At 42.6% G+C, this 19511-nt stretch overlaps 1 protein-coding gene across 2 annotated transcripts in view; it reads left to right on the top strand.

Annotated features, from left to right (window-relative positions):
- The window catches only part of LOC120932691 (sodium- and chloride-dependent betaine transporter-like), a 111661-nt gene that overhangs the window by 61741 nt on the left and 30409 nt on the right, over positions 1-19511 (top strand). For both annotated transcript variants that reach the window (XM_040345253.1, XM_040345254.1), the window contains exons 3-7: positions 2215-2349; positions 7573-7713; positions 8539-8620; positions 16260-16392; positions 17944-18078. In XM_040345253.1, coding sequence (XP_040201187.1) covers positions 2215-2349; positions 7573-7713; positions 8539-8620; positions 16260-16392; positions 17944-18078 — 626 coding nt within the window. The remainder of the gene's footprint in view (positions 1-2214; positions 2350-7572; positions 7714-8538; positions 8621-16259; positions 16393-17943; positions 18079-19511) is intronic.

Below are 19511 nucleotides of genomic sequence, written 5' to 3'. Positions count from 1 at the left end.
TGGGAAAACTGCCATGGAGCATTCACACGGCCAAAAGCTGTCATGGCAGTTTTCCTGCCAGGAAAACTGGTCGTGTGTACGAGGCATTACGAGGCATTAGTGATTTGTGGGGAAATTGATTTTATTATTATTGTATTATTATTTTTTATAATTATTCATAGCTATTTATTATATTATAATTTATGATTTCATGTTTCAAACTTTATCATACCCGGGATGTCTACTAGACTCTTGTTTGGACAGATTTAAGTGTGTTATTCCTAATAATTACAGGCCTACAATATAAAACGCCATATTTTTATGAAAAACAATGTGACGATTTGAGATTCAAAAACCTGACATAATCATACCGCCAGGGAGACTACAGTGGAAGTTTGGGGTACCTAAAAAATAAACATATATGCTCACCTCCATGCTGCAGCATAGCTGCTGATTGCTCAGCTCTCTGTCTTCCCGGAGAAGAGAGCGGTGACTGACAGTCACCGCTCTCTGCTCTGCCTTTCCAATGCTCACTGCAGCGCCAAGCAGGAGAGGTAGCAGACGCAGCTGGCTCTGGCTCTGAGCTGTGCGTTGATAGCTGGAGCCAGCTGTCAGTGAGGCAGTTCGGTGGATCCCAAGGATATGGTTGGGATCTTTCCAAAGCCTGGAGCGGCTCTTTGACATCAGTTAACAGTGTGCTTTACCTCACTATAGACTGACTGGCCATACTTCTCTTTTAACCACTTAAGGACTAGAAGGATTTGCCCCCTTAATGACCAGACCATTTTTTGAGATACAGCACTGTGTCGAATTTACTGACTATTGCGTGACGCTGTACCCAAACAATATTGACGTCCTTTTTTTCCCCACAAATAGAGCTTTCTTTTGGTGGTATTGGATCATCTCTGCGGTTTTAATTTTTTGCGCTATAAACAAACAAAGAACAACAATTTTGAAAAAAAACAACAACATTTTTTTACTTGTTGTTATAATACATATCCCAATATATATAAATATATATATTAATATATATTAATATTATATATATATATATATATATATATATATATATATATATATACAGTATATATATATATATATATATATATATATATATATATATATATATATATATATATATATAAAACACATTTATTTATCAGTTTAGGTCGATATATATTTTTATACATATTTTTGTTAAAACAATCGCAATAGGCGTATATTAATTGGTTTGTGCAAAAGTTATCGCGTCTACAAACTGGGATAGATTTAGGGACTTTTATTTAATTTGTTATTGTTTTTACTAGTAATGGCGGCGATCTGCAATTTTTAGCAGGACTGCGACATTGCGGTGGACAAATCTGACCCCAAATGACACTTTTTGGGGACCAGTGACATTATTTAAAAAAGACACTGTCTAGAAAATATAATCCATAAATCTTTTTCTCTTTCACATAGAACAAATTCCTCTGAAGAAGGCCGTTAACCAAATAGGTCGAAACGCGTAGGGGTATAATGTGAATTTTTACAGTGCATTGATTTTATAATTTGAGTTTATGTGTAATTTTCAAATTGCTGGTGAGTTATGTTTTTTATGGCCAGAAGTGCTTTTTACGACTCCTATTTATCCATGCCCATAATGTTTTTTGGTACTGTGATACAATAAATAAATACTACATTTTATGGAAATAATTTTTTACTCGTTTCTAATACAATCTCACTGCTAAAAAAACCCATTGAGGGATCTTCTATTCCATTTAACGGATCGGGGTGTGCAGCACCAACAACTCACATATGTGTGTTATCTATTCTATATAATATACCTTTGTATCTATTTATTATTGCTAGCAGCATAAGGATTAAAAATAGTCAATGTTGTTGATTAAGGGAGTTTAGTTCCACTTTGAATGTTATTCAGACACCTCAAGATGGCTATTACATTTATTAGCCAGAAACCTCTCCCCTGTGTGTCTCTTAGCTTTACTTTGTTTGAGGATCTAACTTTGGAGCCAAGCCGTGCGCACAGCCATTTGAGGCGCACAGTCTTTTCTGGTCAGTAAAGGCAATAGCAGGCAACTTGCTGTTAGCAGTGCGATTTTCCCATCGCAAACACATTTTTGGCAAATGGTGTCCCTGTGGCATTACCTAAAGCTATTAACCCTTAGAGCGATCTCTGTAAGTGAAGCCCATTTTAGTTTGGTGTTACTGATTTTTTTCTGCATGTTTTTGTCTCAGGAGCCTTCTTCATCCCTTATCTAATCTTCCTTTTCACCTGTGGAATTCCGGTCTTCTTCCTTGAGACAGCACTGGGCCAGTACACCAGCCAAGGGGGTGTCACCGCCTGGAGGAAAATCTGCCCCCTCTTTGAAGGTCAGTTTGGTTTGTTCCATTGTTGTCCCCCGTTCGCTATTCAGCTCAGTCACCCAGTTTCACACGACCTGATGGGGGAATTTCTGGCCCCAAAGCAGCCAAAAAAAGGACCCTGCCAGTGACTGAGAAATGTTTGTCCCAGCTTCACAATGGCAAGTGACAAGAAAACACAACTGCCAACTTTGTATTGTGACATGACTCACAGGGTGTGCTGGAAATTGCAATTCCTTAACACATATTAGAAGTTCTTTAAGTTGCTCAGATCAGTGTTACGTTACATATCCTGCATAGCTGCCAACATTTTAAAATAATTCCCCAAATTACTTTCTTCTGAAGTGTGGCAACTAAATTAGTACAAAGCGAAAGATGCCTGTTGTGCTTGCTTAATTGATTTATAAATAGATGTTTGTGCAATTAAAGTAAACCTGTCAAAGCACAAGCTGAACATATGATAAAAAATATATAAGCACAGGTTACATTTAGTGAAAACACTCTGTGGGCAGGAAGGTGATCCATTACTTTTAAGGATTAATAGGGAGGTGGAAAAGAGGGAAGGGCAAAGCTGACCTTATATAGACAAGATTTGTAAAGAACTTCAGCTGCTTGTATTTTGAAATCTTATGATCATTTTGAAATGTGGTTCTCACTGAACGTAACCCATGCTTATGATTGTTTTTATATGCTAAGAATGAATTATTGTTTATAACAATTATACTTTAAATACACCTTTGGCACTACCCCCGCATGAGCTGCTGGTGAATGTTGGTTATCTCCCATCCTGCACAATCAGGCACATAAATTCTCATTCGCTGGCTCAGTCAGATCCACAGCAAATGCCCTTTGAAGGCAGGAACCGCGGGCCCCTTTTGGTGTAGCAAAAATAGAGGTCTTTGGTTCTAGCTGTACTCTCCTGTGGCTACTGCTCCCAGAACCACCTCTTCAGGCACTGCCAGCCTGCCTGGCGGCTGCAGCTGCCCCATCCCAGATTGCGAGTCCTTTTAGGCATGCCTCTAAGTCCTCTGACTGCAACACTCACCAGCCCACCTGGCTATCTTTCTCTCTGAAGATTTCCCCATCCATGTTCTCCCACTGTCCTCTCCTTGCTCTCATGCCTCCTGGTCAGGATCCCTCTGTGTGTCATGAGAAGGGGTCCCTTTCCGCACCCGATCCCAGTCCTGCATTCACCCCCCCCAGACTGGGTAGCTGCTCTCAAAGGCCCCGACAGCCTAACACTTCATCTCCATCTTCCACCCAAACTCCACATTGCCTCTGCTGGGCTGACCCTGAGCATTTGAGGGGGCCTGCCTCCTACCAACCCTTCTGTTGAGGATTGGTCAGGGCCCTCAGAATACTACAGTTAGGGTCTCCTAGACTTCTCCTAACTGCTTCTGGAACCTTCTCCAAGTTTCCACCAAGCAGGGAGGAGTTACCATTGAAGCTGATGCTGAGTCATCCAGCCTACCTGAGTCACTCATCCTACCCAGAAAAAACACACAGGCTTGGCTGCCAGCCAAGCCTGAGAATTTACCTACACTAATACAAACATCATACTCTAGCACTCTAGCAACGCTATGGGGTGCTACACAAATACACGGCTTTATTAGTATAAAAAAATAACTGGCAAAATAACGTTTATTTTTTAAGGAAATCACCTTGTAGGCAGGTGCAATCTGTATTCCCCACTGTAGGCGGCACTCGACTCAAGCCCCAATGCAGCAGGGGTAGGAAAGTGTGAGGAACTTGGTTCCTCTATGATTTCCTGCTGTCACAGGGAGACAGCTGTCCGATTGGACACTGGCACCCCACATGACTTTGGTGGCATCTTTAGTCAGGCAGAGTCTATTTCATATTCCAGCTCCCAGGTTTGGCATGCTTTCTGCGAGTGGCTAGTGTAGGGATAGTTTCCCTGTCTGATAGGGACAGTGCTTAGAGATAGGAAAGGGTTCCTGAGGAGGAGGGACAGTGCAGGGACTACATCAACCTCACTTCAGGAAGCCTCCACTTTGGGTGTGGATCAACCAGGCCGCATTCTGCTCCTCATTGCAGATGCTGTTAGCATCTTTCAAGTCTACAGACCGCTGTTACAGTTTGTAAGTGGCCGGGGCGGTCGTGGTCGTGCCTAGCCTGGGCCTAGTTGTAATTTGCTTAACCCTTCTAAAATATATTGCTCATGCCTATTTTGGACACTGACTGTCACACCACGCTGCACCTTGCTCACATTTGGCGGCAGTCGGTAGGACATGTCCCTTTTTTACAGCTGGTGCGAAAGGAGGAGTGGGGACCACTATGGCCCCATTAAGAGTGCCTTGACCTTATAATCCTTAAACTTAGGCTCTAACACCTCTCTATCAGAGTAGTAGGGGAGACTGGAGAGTGCTGATTGCCTGTATCAGATTCTTACCTGGCTAATCGAAGAGCTGGCCAGCTTGGCCCCATTAAGAGTGGTCTTAACCTTATAATCCTTAAACTTAGGCTCTAACACCTCTCTATCAGAGTAGTAGGGGAGACTGGAGAGTGCTGATTGCCTGTATCAGATTCTTACCTGGCCAATCGCAGAGCTGGCCATTAACTCCTTGGAGGATGATGCCTGCTGAGTGGTGAAGGTTCTACTGGAGGATTCCTAGGCCAGCCTAGAACAGATTGTGGTGCACCTGGAGGGCCTGTTTTTAGGAAAATATAACAGTCCTGGAACTGAGATGTAGGTTTTTTGTCTGCAGATAACAGGAAAAAAGCCTCACTCCCTTTGCAGGTAGCCCTCCATAATCTGTGAAAATTCCTGAAGAAGCACATGCACAGCTGTGCCGACATAAGCACCTCAGATAAGTTACTGAGGGATCAGTTTGTGGTGGGGAGGAAGGCCGGCCCCATTAGGCAAGAATGAATAAAGGTGCAACCTCCCCTCGATTTCAATGATATTGCAGTTGATGCGGTTGTGTGAGAGCAGGTGGATGCTGAAGCAACCGTGGCCGTGACAAAGAGAGATGATCCACTACATGCAAGGGAAGAGGCCTTGATCCTACCTCTCCTGTCAGCCATGCAGACTGCCATCAGGGAATTAACCCATGACATGGAGACCATGAGGCAAGAAATGCTTACGCCGGCCGATTTACGCTACTCCGCCGCAACTTACGGAGCAAGTGCTTTGAGAATACAGCACTTGCCCATCTAAGTTGCGGAGGCGTAACGTAAATCATATATGTTACGCCCGCACAAAGATACGCGATCGGATGTGAATCTGGCCCTATGTGTTTACAGCCCACCACACCACACTGCACCTTGCTCACAACCTTCCTATTTGTGTTAAACATGTTTCTAAATTGTCCCTTTTCATATGCAGCTTCCTATGAACCATCCCATTTTCTCTAATCACTAATATGTGATACAAAATAATAGTATACACTTCCTTTTTCATTATGTTAAAGACACACTGAAGCTGGGTTCACACTGATATGACATCAGTCCTACATCGGTCCTACATTGGTCCTACATCCATCCAACTTTCATGAACAGGATACTACTTTTATCCGACTTTGTGATAGTCTGACTTGTTCTTTGACCAATCAAAACAATCCCAGAGTGAGATAAATTATTTTTTACTGCTGCTGTGATCACATGTCGGATGTCACAAGTCAGATGGTTAGGACAAGGATCCTACTTTGATCCGACTTCAATGATATTCAATGGGCTGAAGTAAGATCAAAGTCGGACTAAAGTAGTACAGAGAGCATTTTCAAAGTCAGACCGATTTGTGTCGGACCAGTTAAGACGGCCCTCATAGGGAAACATTCATTTTCACACGTCATGTGACATGAGCTCCCAATGTCGGAGCGTTTGTCGGACAAGTGTGTACCCAGGCTCAAGGTTTGTTTTAATTACCATATTTATCGCGGTATAACGCGCTCCCGCGTATACCGCGCACCCCTAAAGTTGCCCCGAATCCTGTGGAAATTTTTTTTTTTTTGTACTTACAGTTTTGGTGTCTTGCGCGGCATCCATCGGCGGCCTCGTCGGGTCCGGCGTCTGTCTGCGGCTTCGGTTGTCCTCTTCGTCGGGTCCGGTGTCCTTCTGCGGCTTCGGGTGTCCTCTTCGTCGGGTCCGGTGTCCGTCTGCGGCTTCAGGTGTCCTCTTCGTCGGGTCCGGCAACCTTCTGCGGCGTCCTCGCGTCCTCCCCGCTTGTTTACTGCGCAAAGTTTGAATACTGCGCCGACATATACAGAGCGCAGTACACTCGTGTATTGTCGGGCAGGCTCGGCAACTCTCGCGCTGACGTCCTGTACGTCCAGGAGGTGAGCGCGGAAGGAGCCAAGACTGCCCGACTATACCCGAGTGTACTGCGCTCTGTATATGTCGGCGCAGTATTCAAACTCTGCGCGGGAAAGCGGGTATCGGCGTATACCGCGCACCCACGATTTTGCCCTGATTTTCAGGGCAAAAAAGTGCGCGGTATACGCCGATAAATACGGTACGTTTGATTTCAAGTATATAATTGCTAGACTAGCCATTTTCAATCTTAATTTTCATTCGAATTTAATTCTGACCTAAATGAGCGACACTCCTTTCCTATTTGCAATCAGACAGCACCTTCTAGTGGATTATTTTAAGAATGCCGACAGCTGTATTCATTATTGTGCCCAGTGGATACATTTTAAATAAATGTATCCTTAGTTAAAAAATTGCCAGAAGGAATCTGTCTCTTTGCAAGCAGCTAGACTGAAATCTCCAATGAAAATGTACACTTGAAGGCTGAACGTTGATTTCTGATCTCTGGGAATAAGGGCAAGCTGTTAGAGGCTTTCATGTTTACATGTTCGTGGTTACCACATATGCATACAGCATACCTAAATGGCTCACAGTCCTGCCCCTCCATCCCCCACTCTAAGTTCTAAAGAACAGGGACTGCAAGAGGCTAATGCCAGGTCAAATTTAGGTGCTTGTAATAATAATAATAAAAAAACATATTTCATGATTTACCGTATTAACAAATACAGATCTGCAATAATTGATGTATTTTATATCCGCTTAGAGATCAGCTTGCAACGGTATTGAGGGGTGGTGTCTTTCAATAAATTTAGCACTGAAATTATACATTTTTTACCATTTCAAAATGCTGGGAGTTATTACATAGTTAGTCTTCAAAAACATATTTTTTTGGTTTTCATGAAAACTACCAGTGCACATGAGAGCGAAAATGATCACAGCTGTTTTTATTTGATTTATTTACAGGCATCGGCTATGCCTCGCAGGTGATTGAGTCCTACCTGAACATCTATTATATTGTTATCCTTGCCTGGGCTCTCTTTTATTTGTTCAGCTCATTTACAGCCGACCTGCCTTGGGCTTCTTGCAACCACACCTGGAATACAGGTAAGAAAGGGGGAGGGGGGACGTATAGTTGCCTTGTACAGTGCAGTGTTGGTGCTAAACTGAATATCGGTGCACTTTCACCTAAGTTCTTATAAGAAAGGAAAGGAAGTGAGCACTAAACCACAGTGATTGGTTCAGATATTAGTTTTATTTTGCTACAATAGAAAGGGTCCATCAAGAGCTCACAGACAACTCTTTTCAGTGGTCATATGCAAATCCCCCTTCATCAGGGCATGGATTTATTGTAAAAGAGCAATCTGGATAGGTGGTCAATTCTGGTTTTAATTTCCCAATGTCGTTTTTAAGCATGATATGTACAGTTATTTTGCACCTTCTCAGCTCTGGCACTTTTGTGTCACTTGACTGGCCTTGCGAACAGTGCCGGCCCAAGACATTGTGCTGCCTGGTACCAAGAATGAAATGCTGCCCCCCCAAAAAAAAATTACGCCCACCAAAATGCCCCCACATCCATTATTTTATATCATGATAACTAAAGTGGACCTATCATGGCTCTATACATGTATATAGGAGTATAAAAAGGACCTGTTATGGCTCTATTCATGCAATTAACCCCACAGTGGAGCGGAGAGCGTAATGGGAGGAGCGGTCGGGCGGCAATTAGCCCCACAGTGGAGTGGAGAGTGGAGCTGGCGGAATGGGATGGCGTGCAGGCAGAAAATTTGCTGCCTGGTACAATGGTACCATCGGGTCCCATGGTAGGGCCGGCCCTGCTTGAGAAGTAGCTTTTCCTCCATCCATGCAAAAATATGTGTTTGTGTCTTTTTCTGTCATCTATGTCTATCCATGTGTCTCTTTACTTCACAGAAAACTGTGTTGATGACATCAAATATTCTCAGAATTATACAGCATCTCCAAATGATACTTCGCCAGTGGTGGAATATTGGGAGTAAGTAAACTACTCATGAAACATACAGAAAAAGTTGTCTTTTTTTATTTACAGTATTATGTAAAACTGGGTCTCTGTGCCCGATTTCTCTTTTTTGTTTGTTGTATGCCAAGTTTTATATACACTCACCGACCATTTTATTAGGTACTGTACACCTGTTCAATTGTTGGTAATACAAATTGCTAATCAGTCAGTCACATGATGGCAGCAAGTCAATGCATTTAGCCATCTAGATGTGGTGAACACTACTTGCTGAAGTTAAAACCAAGCATCAGAATGGGGAAGAAAGGGGATTTAAGTGAGTTTGAACATGGCATGGTTGTAGGTGCCAGATGGGCTGGTCTGAGTATTTCAAAAACTGCTGATCTATTGGGATTTTCACACACAACCATGTCTAGTGTTTACAGAGAATGGTCCGAAAAAGAGAAAATATCCAGTGAGCGCTGGTTGTGGGGAGAATGGGCAGGCTGGTTCGAGATGATAGAAAGCCAACAGTATTTCAAATAACCCCTCGTTAAAACCAAGGTATGCAGAATACCGTCTCTGAATGCATATGGAGGAATGGGAGATTTGCATCATGGATGGGCAGCTGACAAATCTGCAGCAACTATGCTATCATGTCAATATGGACCAAAATCTTTGAAGAATGTTTCCAACACTTTGTTGAATCTATGCCACTAAGAATTGAAACAGTTCTGAAGGCAAAAGGGGTTCCAACTAGGTACTACCATAGTAAGGTGTCCTAATAAAGTGGCCAGTGAATATATATATATATATATATATATATTCAGCAACCTTCAAACTGGGGCTATGTGGTCATCATCTATAGGCCAAAAAAGCTTACACTTTCTTATTGTTATAAACGCTGCTATAATAATAACCTAAATGAAACAATAACGTGGTAAAGATTAAACTAAAAAATGTTTTATACAAAAATACATAATTACATTTACTGAGACTATAAAAAATAAAAAGACCAAAAGAAAAATGCATGAAAACAACTTTACAAAATCTACCCCTTGAAGTGGAGCAGAGGCTATTTTATATGTTATTTAAAAATAGTTCATATGTAAGTAAACTATTTTGTTGCTCAGTTTTGTTGTATGTGTAATATCCATGGATTCTCCATGTAAAATGAATACATTGTTTTATGAAATCGCAGGTATTAAAATCAAGGTAGTCATTAGGAAAGCAAGTACAGGTATTATACTTCAAATGTTATCCTTATTATTAAGATAACGATACTGAAAATGAAAAAGCATGTTGTAATCCAATTAATGTCTTTAGATAATATTAGGGCTGCAACTAACAATTATTTTCATAATCGATTAGTTGGCCGATTATTGTTTCGATTAATCGATTAATCGGATAATAGCCTTAAAAAAAAAAATTGCATTTAAAAAAAAATTTGGGCCAATTGGCCAATTTGTTGTTGGGCAGATTACAAAACACAAATTGCAGCAAAAACACATTACATGCTTTTCTGCAGCTTCTCTATTGAAGTATATTGAACCAAAAAAGCAAAAAAAATAGCACCGCTTTGCGTTAAAAACTCCTTGCCCTTTCCAAATACGCAGCAGCTGAAAAAAAATGGATGTGAACATGTCCCATAGGAAAACATGTAAATGAACTGTAGCGTGTTTCTGCAAAAAGCACCAAAAAACAGAGTTGTGAACCCGGCCTGAGATGTTTAGTAACATAATGGGGTTAAAAAAACAAAAAACAAGTAAAAAAAGAGCAAATAATCGCTACTGTAAGGGGTTCATTTTTTTACCGTGGGACAGTGAAAGTAATATTTACAATAGCGATTTGCTTTTTTGTACTATAAAGGGCTAATTTAAGTTTTTTTAACCCCATTATGTTACTGGCCGATTAATCGATTATGAAAATTGTAATAGATTAATTTCATAATCGATTAGTTGTCGATTAATCACTTTGTGTATTTGTGAAGTAAATTGAGCTAACTTATATTTAAATAAACATTACCACGACTGATCCTGTGAACTTGTTACTCAAAAAACAAAAAGTATGTACATGTGTCTATGGTTATTAATTAATGTGCAAACAATCAACAAATAGTGTGCAATAAATACCAATACAGTGCCCTGTACCAAACTATAACATATGAATCTCTCAATCCATCAAAAAATGGGAAATAAATCCAAAAAGATTTCAAATATGCTACTGTTACAATCCACAGATTGAATGTGCCCCAAGAAAGCAAGAAAAATGCATTGTATACGAAAAAAATATAAAATAATAAAAAATATGTATGTATATGTGCTAAGAAAGTCCTTAATAGATAATTTCTTGCAGTGATGCCCAGCTATGTTTCCACCTTCACCGCAAATAGTGCCTACACTGATTAATTGATTACCGTATTTATTGGGGTATAGCGCGCTCCCGCGTATAGCGCGCACCCCTAAAGTTACCCCGAAATTCCTGTAAAAAAAATGTTATAAGATTTTATTACCTACATTTTTGGTGTCTTGCCCAGCGTCCATCGTCCGGTCCGGCGTCCGTCTGCGGCCTCGGTGGTGTCCTCCCGGCTTCTCCAGCGCGCGCCTCAAGTCGAGTCCCAGCTTCCCGCGCTCAATTTGAACGCCTCCGCCGACATATACCGAGTGCAGTACACTCGGGTACATTCGGCAAGGCTCTGCTTCGCTCGTGCTCACGCTCTGTGACGTTTATGTGTGAGCACGAGCGAAGCCGAGCCTAGCCGAATGTACCCGAGTGTACTGCACTCGGTATATGTCGGCGGCTCCATTCAAACTGATCGCGGGAAGCGGCTATCGGCGTATATAAAGTGCGCGATATACGCAGATAAATACGGTAGTTGTTTCGGCCCTAGATAATATAGATGTTTCTAAATGAACTGTAAATTATTGGGATCCCAGTAATATTGTAAAAAAACACCAGGTGTTCATAATACTATTATGCAGTTATCTATGACAACAGTAATTCTCCAAAAATCTGAATCTAATAAGCAATATGCACTATAGGGATCAAAGCCAGTCAAAGCAGGAGGCAATGCAATAGCATGCACTGAATGTGTAAATCCACAAGTACTACTTTAATTCACAATAAACAAGTTTGAAACCACATGCATATGTTAGTGAGCTGTGGTGAATGTTAATGGCATAGGAGTACAGTTTGTCCACAAAGGAATATAGTTCCCAATTATAGAATTGAAGTAGTTTTATTTAGTGCAGACAAACTGATAAACTCATCAAAAGTGAGTACACCCCTCACATGTTGGTAAATATTTTATTATATCTTTTCATGTGACAACACTGAAGAAATGACACTTTGCTACAATGTAAAGTAGTGCGTGCACAGCTTGTATAACAGTGTAAATTTACTGTCCCCTAAAAATAGCTCAACACACAGCCATTAATGTCTAAACCGCTGGCAACAAAAGTGAGTACACCCCTAAGTGAAAATGTCCAAATTGGGCACAAAGTGTCAATATTTTGTGTGGCCACCAATATTTTCCAGCACTGCCTTAACCCTCTTGGGCATGAAATTTACAAGAGCTTCACAGGTTGCCACTGAAGTCCTCTTCCACTCCTCCATGATGACATTACAAAGCTGGTGGATGTTAGAGACCTTGCGCTCCTCCACCTTCCGTTTGAGGACGCCCCTCAGATGCTCAAAAGGGTTTAGGTCTGGAGACATGCTTGGCCAGTCCATCACCTTTACCCTCAGCTTCTTTAGCAAGGCAGTGGTCATCTTGGAGATGTGTTTGGGGGTCGTTATCATGTTGGAATACTGCCCTGCGGCTCAGTTTCAGAAGGGAGGGGATCATGTTCTGCTTCAGTATGTCGCAGTACATGTTGGCATTCACGGTTCCCTCAATGAACTGTAGCTCCCCAGTGCCAGCAGCACTCCTACAGCCTCAGACTATACCACTCCCACCACCATGCTTGACTGTAGGCAAGACATACTTGTCTTTGTACAACTTACCTGGTTGCTGGCACACACGCTTGACACCATCTAAACCAAATACGTTTATATTGGTCTCATCGGACCACAGGATTTGGTTCCAGTAATCCATGTCCTTAGTCTGCTTGTCTTCAGCAAACTGTTTGTGTTTTTTTTGTGTATCATCCTTAGAAGAGGCTTCCTTCTGGGACGACAGCCATGCAGACCAGTTTGATGCAGTGTGCGTAATATGGTCTGAGCCCTGACAGGCTGACCCCCCTGCCCCTTCAACTTCTACAGCAAGGCTGGCAGCACTCATACGTCTATTTCCCAAAGACAACTTCTGGATATGACACTGAGCATGTGCATTCATCTTCTTTGGTCAACCATGGCGAGGCCTGTTCTGAGTGGAACCTGTCCTGTTAAACTGATATATGGTCTTGGCCAGGGCCGCTATTAGGAATAATGGGGCCCCGTACAGCCTACCTGACAGGGCCCCCCCCCCCCACACACACACCTGATGGTATTTTATACAATATTGTCACACAAAAAAAAAGTGAAAATCATTTTTAAAGGGACACAAATGCCACCCAGTTCCCCCTCCTAGTACAAATCTCCCTCACCCCAAAAATTCACCAGCCTAACTTTCTATTCTAGCACAAATCTTCTTCCGCCAAATCTCCCCTGCCTGCAATGCGATATACAGTATGAACGATCCAGTTTTATGTGCTGTATGTGGAACGCTCTTCTGACAGGAAGGAAAGCACAACACAGTGCATCTCCTCCTGGATGTCTCCTCTCTGCTCTAGCCTCCGGGCATCCTCGTCCCAGCTGTGAGTGCGAGCCGGCCAGGGGAAGGACTTCAGTGGCAGCAGGCCAGGTTCATTATCCCTCCATGTCTCTCACCCAGCAGCTAAAAGCCGGTTGGAGGGAGAGAAACCTGGGTGAGAGACTTGGAAGGCATTGTTCTCCACAGATCCTCCTGCTCTCAGGGCCCCTCTGTGTGCTGGGGCCCCCTACAGGAGGGCTGGTGGTCCCCCCCTATCAGCGGCCCTGGTCTTGGCCACCATGCTGCATCTCAGTTTCAGGGTCTTGCCAATATTCCTATAGCCTATTCCATCTTTATGTAGAGCAACAATACTTTTTTCCAGATCCTCAGACAGTTCTTTGCCATGAGGTGCCATGTTGAACTTACAGTGACCAGTATGAGAGAGTGAGAGAGATAACACCAAATTTAACACAGCTGCTCCCCATTCACACCTGAGACCTTGTAACACTAACGAGTCACATGACATCGGGGAGATTGTGAACAAGCAAGCCATTGCTTGTAAAATGCATCAACTGCTGTAACTGCTGTTCCTGTGTTCGTCTGACATTTGTGACAATATAGACTCATCAGGCGATTTTGGAGTTCCAGTGTGCAGCCACTTCTTTGTTCTGTTAGATAAAATGGCTAAATGGGCCCAATTTGGAAATTTTCAGTTAGAGGTGTACTCACTTTTGTTGCCAGCGGTTTAGACATTAATGGCTGTGTGTTGAATTATTTTGAGGGGACAGAAAATGTACACTGTTATACAAGCTGTACACTCACTACTTTACATTGTAGAAAAGTGTAATATAAAATCTTTACAAAAATGTGAGGGGTGTACTCACTTTTGTGAGGTACTGTATATACAGTATACACTGATAAATGATATTGATCTTGTGTACACAGATATAGCTTCAGTTGCATGTCATGGTAAAATTTGTTTGCAGACTTTATAGACACCACAGTAGACCAATTTGTTACAAAAATACATTTTATTACAATCACTCTAAAACTTAGTAGTGTGTATCAAAATCTCACAGTATCCTGCTACCCAAATTGTACAAATGAAACCAACAAGAACAGCAAAAGACCCCATCCTAGTCCATGCCATGGTATATGCGGCAATAGAGTACGGCTGCCGGTATCCAGGCTGGCTTGGTGTAAGTTGATGTGGCTTTTTCAGGCACTACATGTTTCGTGCCGTTGTGCTTCTTTGGGAGCTTTAGGTAAGTATTAATTTATGATATCAAACTGTGGAACTGTAGTGGTAGATAACAAATTGTCTGGAGGAGCAGTAGTTGCGGAGACAGCAATCTAAAGTATCAAATATCCAAGAGTAATAGAAGGCAAAGGTAGTGGGGTGATTTTGCAAACTTGGTGTAGATAACAGGTTCGTATGAACAACATATGGTTCAAATAGACAATGCAAATTAAATACATGTAAGTCCTGAGGTGCAAGGCAAACAATCCCTTCATGGGCTTCCCCAAGTCACCTAGACCAGATTCTCCAGTAGAAAGATGTCACAGAGGCAAGCCAGCTAGATCTCGGCATCTCCAATTAAATCATCTGCAGCCTCGCAGAATATCTGCCCTGATGGTATGTTGCCCCAATGTGTTTTATAGTAGCTGTTGTTTTCAATGGGGTAGATTCAGGTACAGCTGCGCGCTCCTTACGGAGGTGCAGTGTACCCTTTTTACCCTGCGCCTACGCAAAATATTTGCGCTACGCTTCATTCATGAAGCAGTAGCCACGTAATTTGCGTGGGCGCTCCTCAAAAATGCCCTGCGTAAGGGCGCCTAATGTAAATGATCCCGTAGGGGGCGGGAATCATTTAAATTAGGCGCGTTCCCACGCCGAGCGTAGAGCGCATGCTCCGTCAGGAAACTTTCCCAACGTGCATTGCGGTAAATGACGTCGCAAGGATGTCATTTGCTTCAAAGTGAACGTGAATGGCGTCCAGCGCCATTCACTATTCACTTACGCAAACTACGTAAATTTAAATTTCGCGACGCGGGAACGACGGGTATCCTTAGCATTGGCTGCCCCTGCTTTTAGCATGTGCAGCCTTACGCGAAACCCGACGTACGCAAACGACGTAAACTGCGTACGCAGGGCTCGCGTAACGTTGTGAATCGGGGTTAGTATGCAATTTGCATACTATACGCTGACCACAACGGGAACGCCACCTAGCGGCCTGCGTAAGAATGCAGCCTAAGATATGAGGGCATAAGAGCCTTATGCCACGCATATCTTAGGCTGCAGTCGGCGTAACAAGCTCTCTGAATCAGGAGAAGTCGTTACGCCGGGGCAAGTAAGCAATTGCGCTGCGTAACTATGGTTACGCAGGCGCAATTGCTCTTTGAATCTGGGCCACTATGTTGTCCATCAAGAAAACTGTTTGCTCTATCAGGTGATAGCATAGTCCAGTATTTGGAATATTTACCTTTGATGTATTTTCGATTGACTTTTTATAGACTTTATCATTAGCTTCTTAGACATATCTGAGGATCATCAAATATCACAGTATTGGTAAGATTGCCATTTAGCAGGCCATGAGTTTCCTTGTGTCATTGAAAGCTCCGAGTCTATTTAATATTGGTTTCACATTTTGATAGTTATGTTTAGGCCTAAGGCTGTCCATGATGCCTCCAGCAGGATCCAACTCAACAAAACTAAATTAAAAACAACAACTGAGCCATGTGGGAAATCATCAGCCGATCAATGCCTTTAGGACCAGGGTCACACTATATTTTATAAATACAAACACAAAATCTCTTTTGGTGGGCTGAACATGCCAACAAATACTGATAGTATATGTGAATTATAAATCAGAAAAATGGTGTCGTTTTTGTTAAATCTTTCACTGAAACCTTTAATAATAAGATCATATGTCTATGTATTATCAGGAAACGGGCACTTGGCTTGTCCTCCGGGATTGAGCACCTGGGATCGATCCGCTGGGAACTGGCACTGTGTCTCCTCCTTGCTTGGATCATCTGTTACTTCTGTATCTGGAAGGGCGTCAAATCCACTGGAAAGGTGAAACTGTCATTATCATTTATTGACCATGCAGAGCCTAAAGCCTCGTACACACGATCAGTCCATCCGATGAGAACGGTCTGATGGACCGTTGTCATCGGTTAACCGATGAAGCTGACTGATTGTCCGTCGTGCCTACACACCATCGGTTAAAAAAACGATCGTGTCAGAACGCGGTGACGTAAAACAGAACGACGTGCTGAAAAAAATTAAGTTCAATGCTTCCAAGCATGCGTCGACTTGATTCTGAGCATGCCCGGATTTTTAACCGATGGTTGTGCCTACTAACGATCGTTTTTTTCCCATCGGTTAGGAATCCATCGGTTAAATTTAAAGCAAGTTGTCTTTTTTTTTAATCGATGGTTAAATAACCTATGGGGCGCACACGCGATCGGTTTTGACCGATGAAAACGGTCCATCAGACCGTTGTCCTCTGGTTAACCCAGGGCCCGACAAATCCCGGTCGCCAGGTCGCCATGGCGACTAGAAATAGGGTCCTGGCGACTTGGCTTGGAAGGGGGGGGGGCAAAAAAAAAAGTTATTACCACCAGATGTGTAAGCTGGCGCCATCTGGTGGTGGCCGTTGGTATTACAGGTTAAACAGCAATTCTAATGTAATTTTTCACTATTTTCACTGCCATCTTCTTCCCTCTAATTAGAACCCCCAAACATTATATATATTTTTTATCCTAACACCCTAGAGAATAAAATGGCGATCGTTGCAATACTTTCTGTCACGCCGTATTTGCGCAGCGGTCTTACAAGCACACTTTTTTGGGAAAAAATTACACTTTTTTAAATAAAAAAATAAGACAACAGTAAAGTTATCCCCATTTCTTTAATATTATGAAAGATAATGTTACGCCGAGTAAATTGATACCCAACATGTCATGCTTCAAAATTACGTCCGCTCGTGGAATGGCGACAAACTTTTACCCTTTAAAATCTCCATAGGCGTTGTTTAAAAAATTCTACAGGTTGCATGTTTGGAGTTACAGAGGAGGTCTAGGGCTAGAATTATTGCTCTTGCTCTACCAATCGCGGCAATACCTCACATGTGTGGTTTGAACACCGTTTACATATGCGGGCGCTGCTCAGGTATGTGTTCGCTTCTGCGCGCAAGCTCGTCGGGACGGGGCTTGTTTTCTGGCTCCTAACTTTTTTAGCTGGCTCCTAGATTCCAAGCAAATTTGTCAACCCCTGGGTTAACCTATCGTGTGTACGAGGCCTCAGGGTAACCTAATAAGGTCTTATGCCAATGGGAACATGCATTATGCTTTTGGGTTCATCAAGGTTGTATTTGGGATGACTTTGAGTTTAATCTGAAAACATTCATACAGTGCCTTGAAAAAGTATTCATACCCCTTGACATTTTTCACATTTTGTCATGTTACAACCAAAAACGTGAATTAATTTTATTGGGATTTTATGTGATAGACCAACACAAAGTGTCCACAAACTTTTGGCCAGTGTAGTGTATGTTGTGTTTTTGTTTTATTATACAGTTATTCAATTGTTTGTCTGTTGTCTAACATTTCCCCCTTGTGATAGGTTGTATACTTCACTGCTACCTTTCCATACGTGATGCTGCTCGTCCTATTGATTCGAGGAGTGACGCTCCCTGGAGCCTACGATGGGATTGTGTATTATCTGAATCCAGACATCAGCCGGCTGAAGGACCCTCAGGTGAGGTGGGTCATGGGCAGCATATAAAAAAAGATTTCTGACCAGAACTACAAGTGCAGAGAATGATTGTACAGTGGAACCTTGGATTACAAGCATAATTCATTCCAGGAGAATGCTTGTAATCCAAAGCACTTGTATATCAAAGCGAGTTTCCCCATAGAAGTTAATGGAATCTCAGATAATTCATTCCACAGTGACTTCTATGGTATGCAGTACCGCATGTGGCCAGAGGTGGGAAAGGCACCAGAGACACTCAGAAACCATTCAGATGCAGTTGGAAACATTCGGAGAGGCTCTTAAACACTCAAGAACGGAGTGTTTCCGAGTGCATCTGAACGGCTCTGAATGTCAACGGCCGCCCCCAAACCTCTGGCCAAATGTGGTACTTCACAACACAGAGGCTTGAATCCTGCTCGTTTTGCGAGACAACGCTCGCAAACTGAGTCAGGTTTTAAAAAAAAATAATAGCTTGTATTGCGAAATGCTCGTTTACCACGTTACTCAGACTCCAAGGTATAACTGTATATCATGAATGCTTCAAAGGAGGACAGATACTAAATATTTTGCAGTGCTGCCCTTGGAAAGTATACAGTAGATGATAAGGGGAAAGATTGTGTAGTTTTAGTGCACATTTATTTGAAAGGACATTACACTTGACCTGACCACAGATTTGACAGGAACTTCTATCAGGCCCCGTACACACGACAGAGTTTCTCGGCAGAATTCACCGAGAAACTCGGTCAAAACCCGGATTCTGCCGAGAAACTCTGTCGTCTGTACAGTTTTGGCTCGATGGAGCCGCCGAGGAGCTCGACGAGAAAATAGAGAACATGTTCTCTATTTTCTCGTTGTTCTATGGGAGAAGGCGTCCCGCCGAGCTCCTCGGCGGCTTCATCCCAGAACTCGACGAGGAACTCGACGTGCTTGGCACGTCGAGTTTCTCTGTCGTGTGTACGGGGCCTTAAGGTTTTACTAAACCCACAACAGTAAAATCAATCTGTATATGCAGTAAAGCATGCTTGTTATACTCATTGTGGAACCTAAGGGGTTAATCCTCTGCAATGTGTAAAAAGGCTGTTTGATCCTGTCTTCTCTGATCCTCCTCTTCTTCCACAGTCCCCAATCAACCTCCTGAACAGAGCCTTGGGGGAAAGTTGCAGATGCTCAGTTTGGTGTGTAGAGTTTTTTTTTTCTTGGGAGAGTGCATGTGACCCAATCAGCACTGTCCAGATAGAGGGTCGGGAGTCCTGCAGCCTCATAGGACAATCAGGGAAGAATAAAATCTCCTCCTACAAGCTATAACCACGTACATTCAGTGTAGCCTATATATACAGTGCATTTGTGGTGTATAGTTTCTAATACACTTCAGGCGATTTACACAGTATGTAATACAGGGTGTACAGTTTCTAATTCACTTCAGGCGATGTATTAAT

The sequence above is a fragment of the Rana temporaria genome, chromosome 3 (genome assembly GCF_905171775.1).
Source record: "Rana temporaria chromosome 3, aRanTem1.1, whole genome shotgun sequence".
Lineage (NCBI taxonomy): Eukaryota > Metazoa > Chordata > Amphibia > Anura > Ranidae > Rana > Rana temporaria.
Note: the sequence above shows the minus strand (reverse complement) of the source record. Positions and strands in the feature narration are given on the sequence as shown.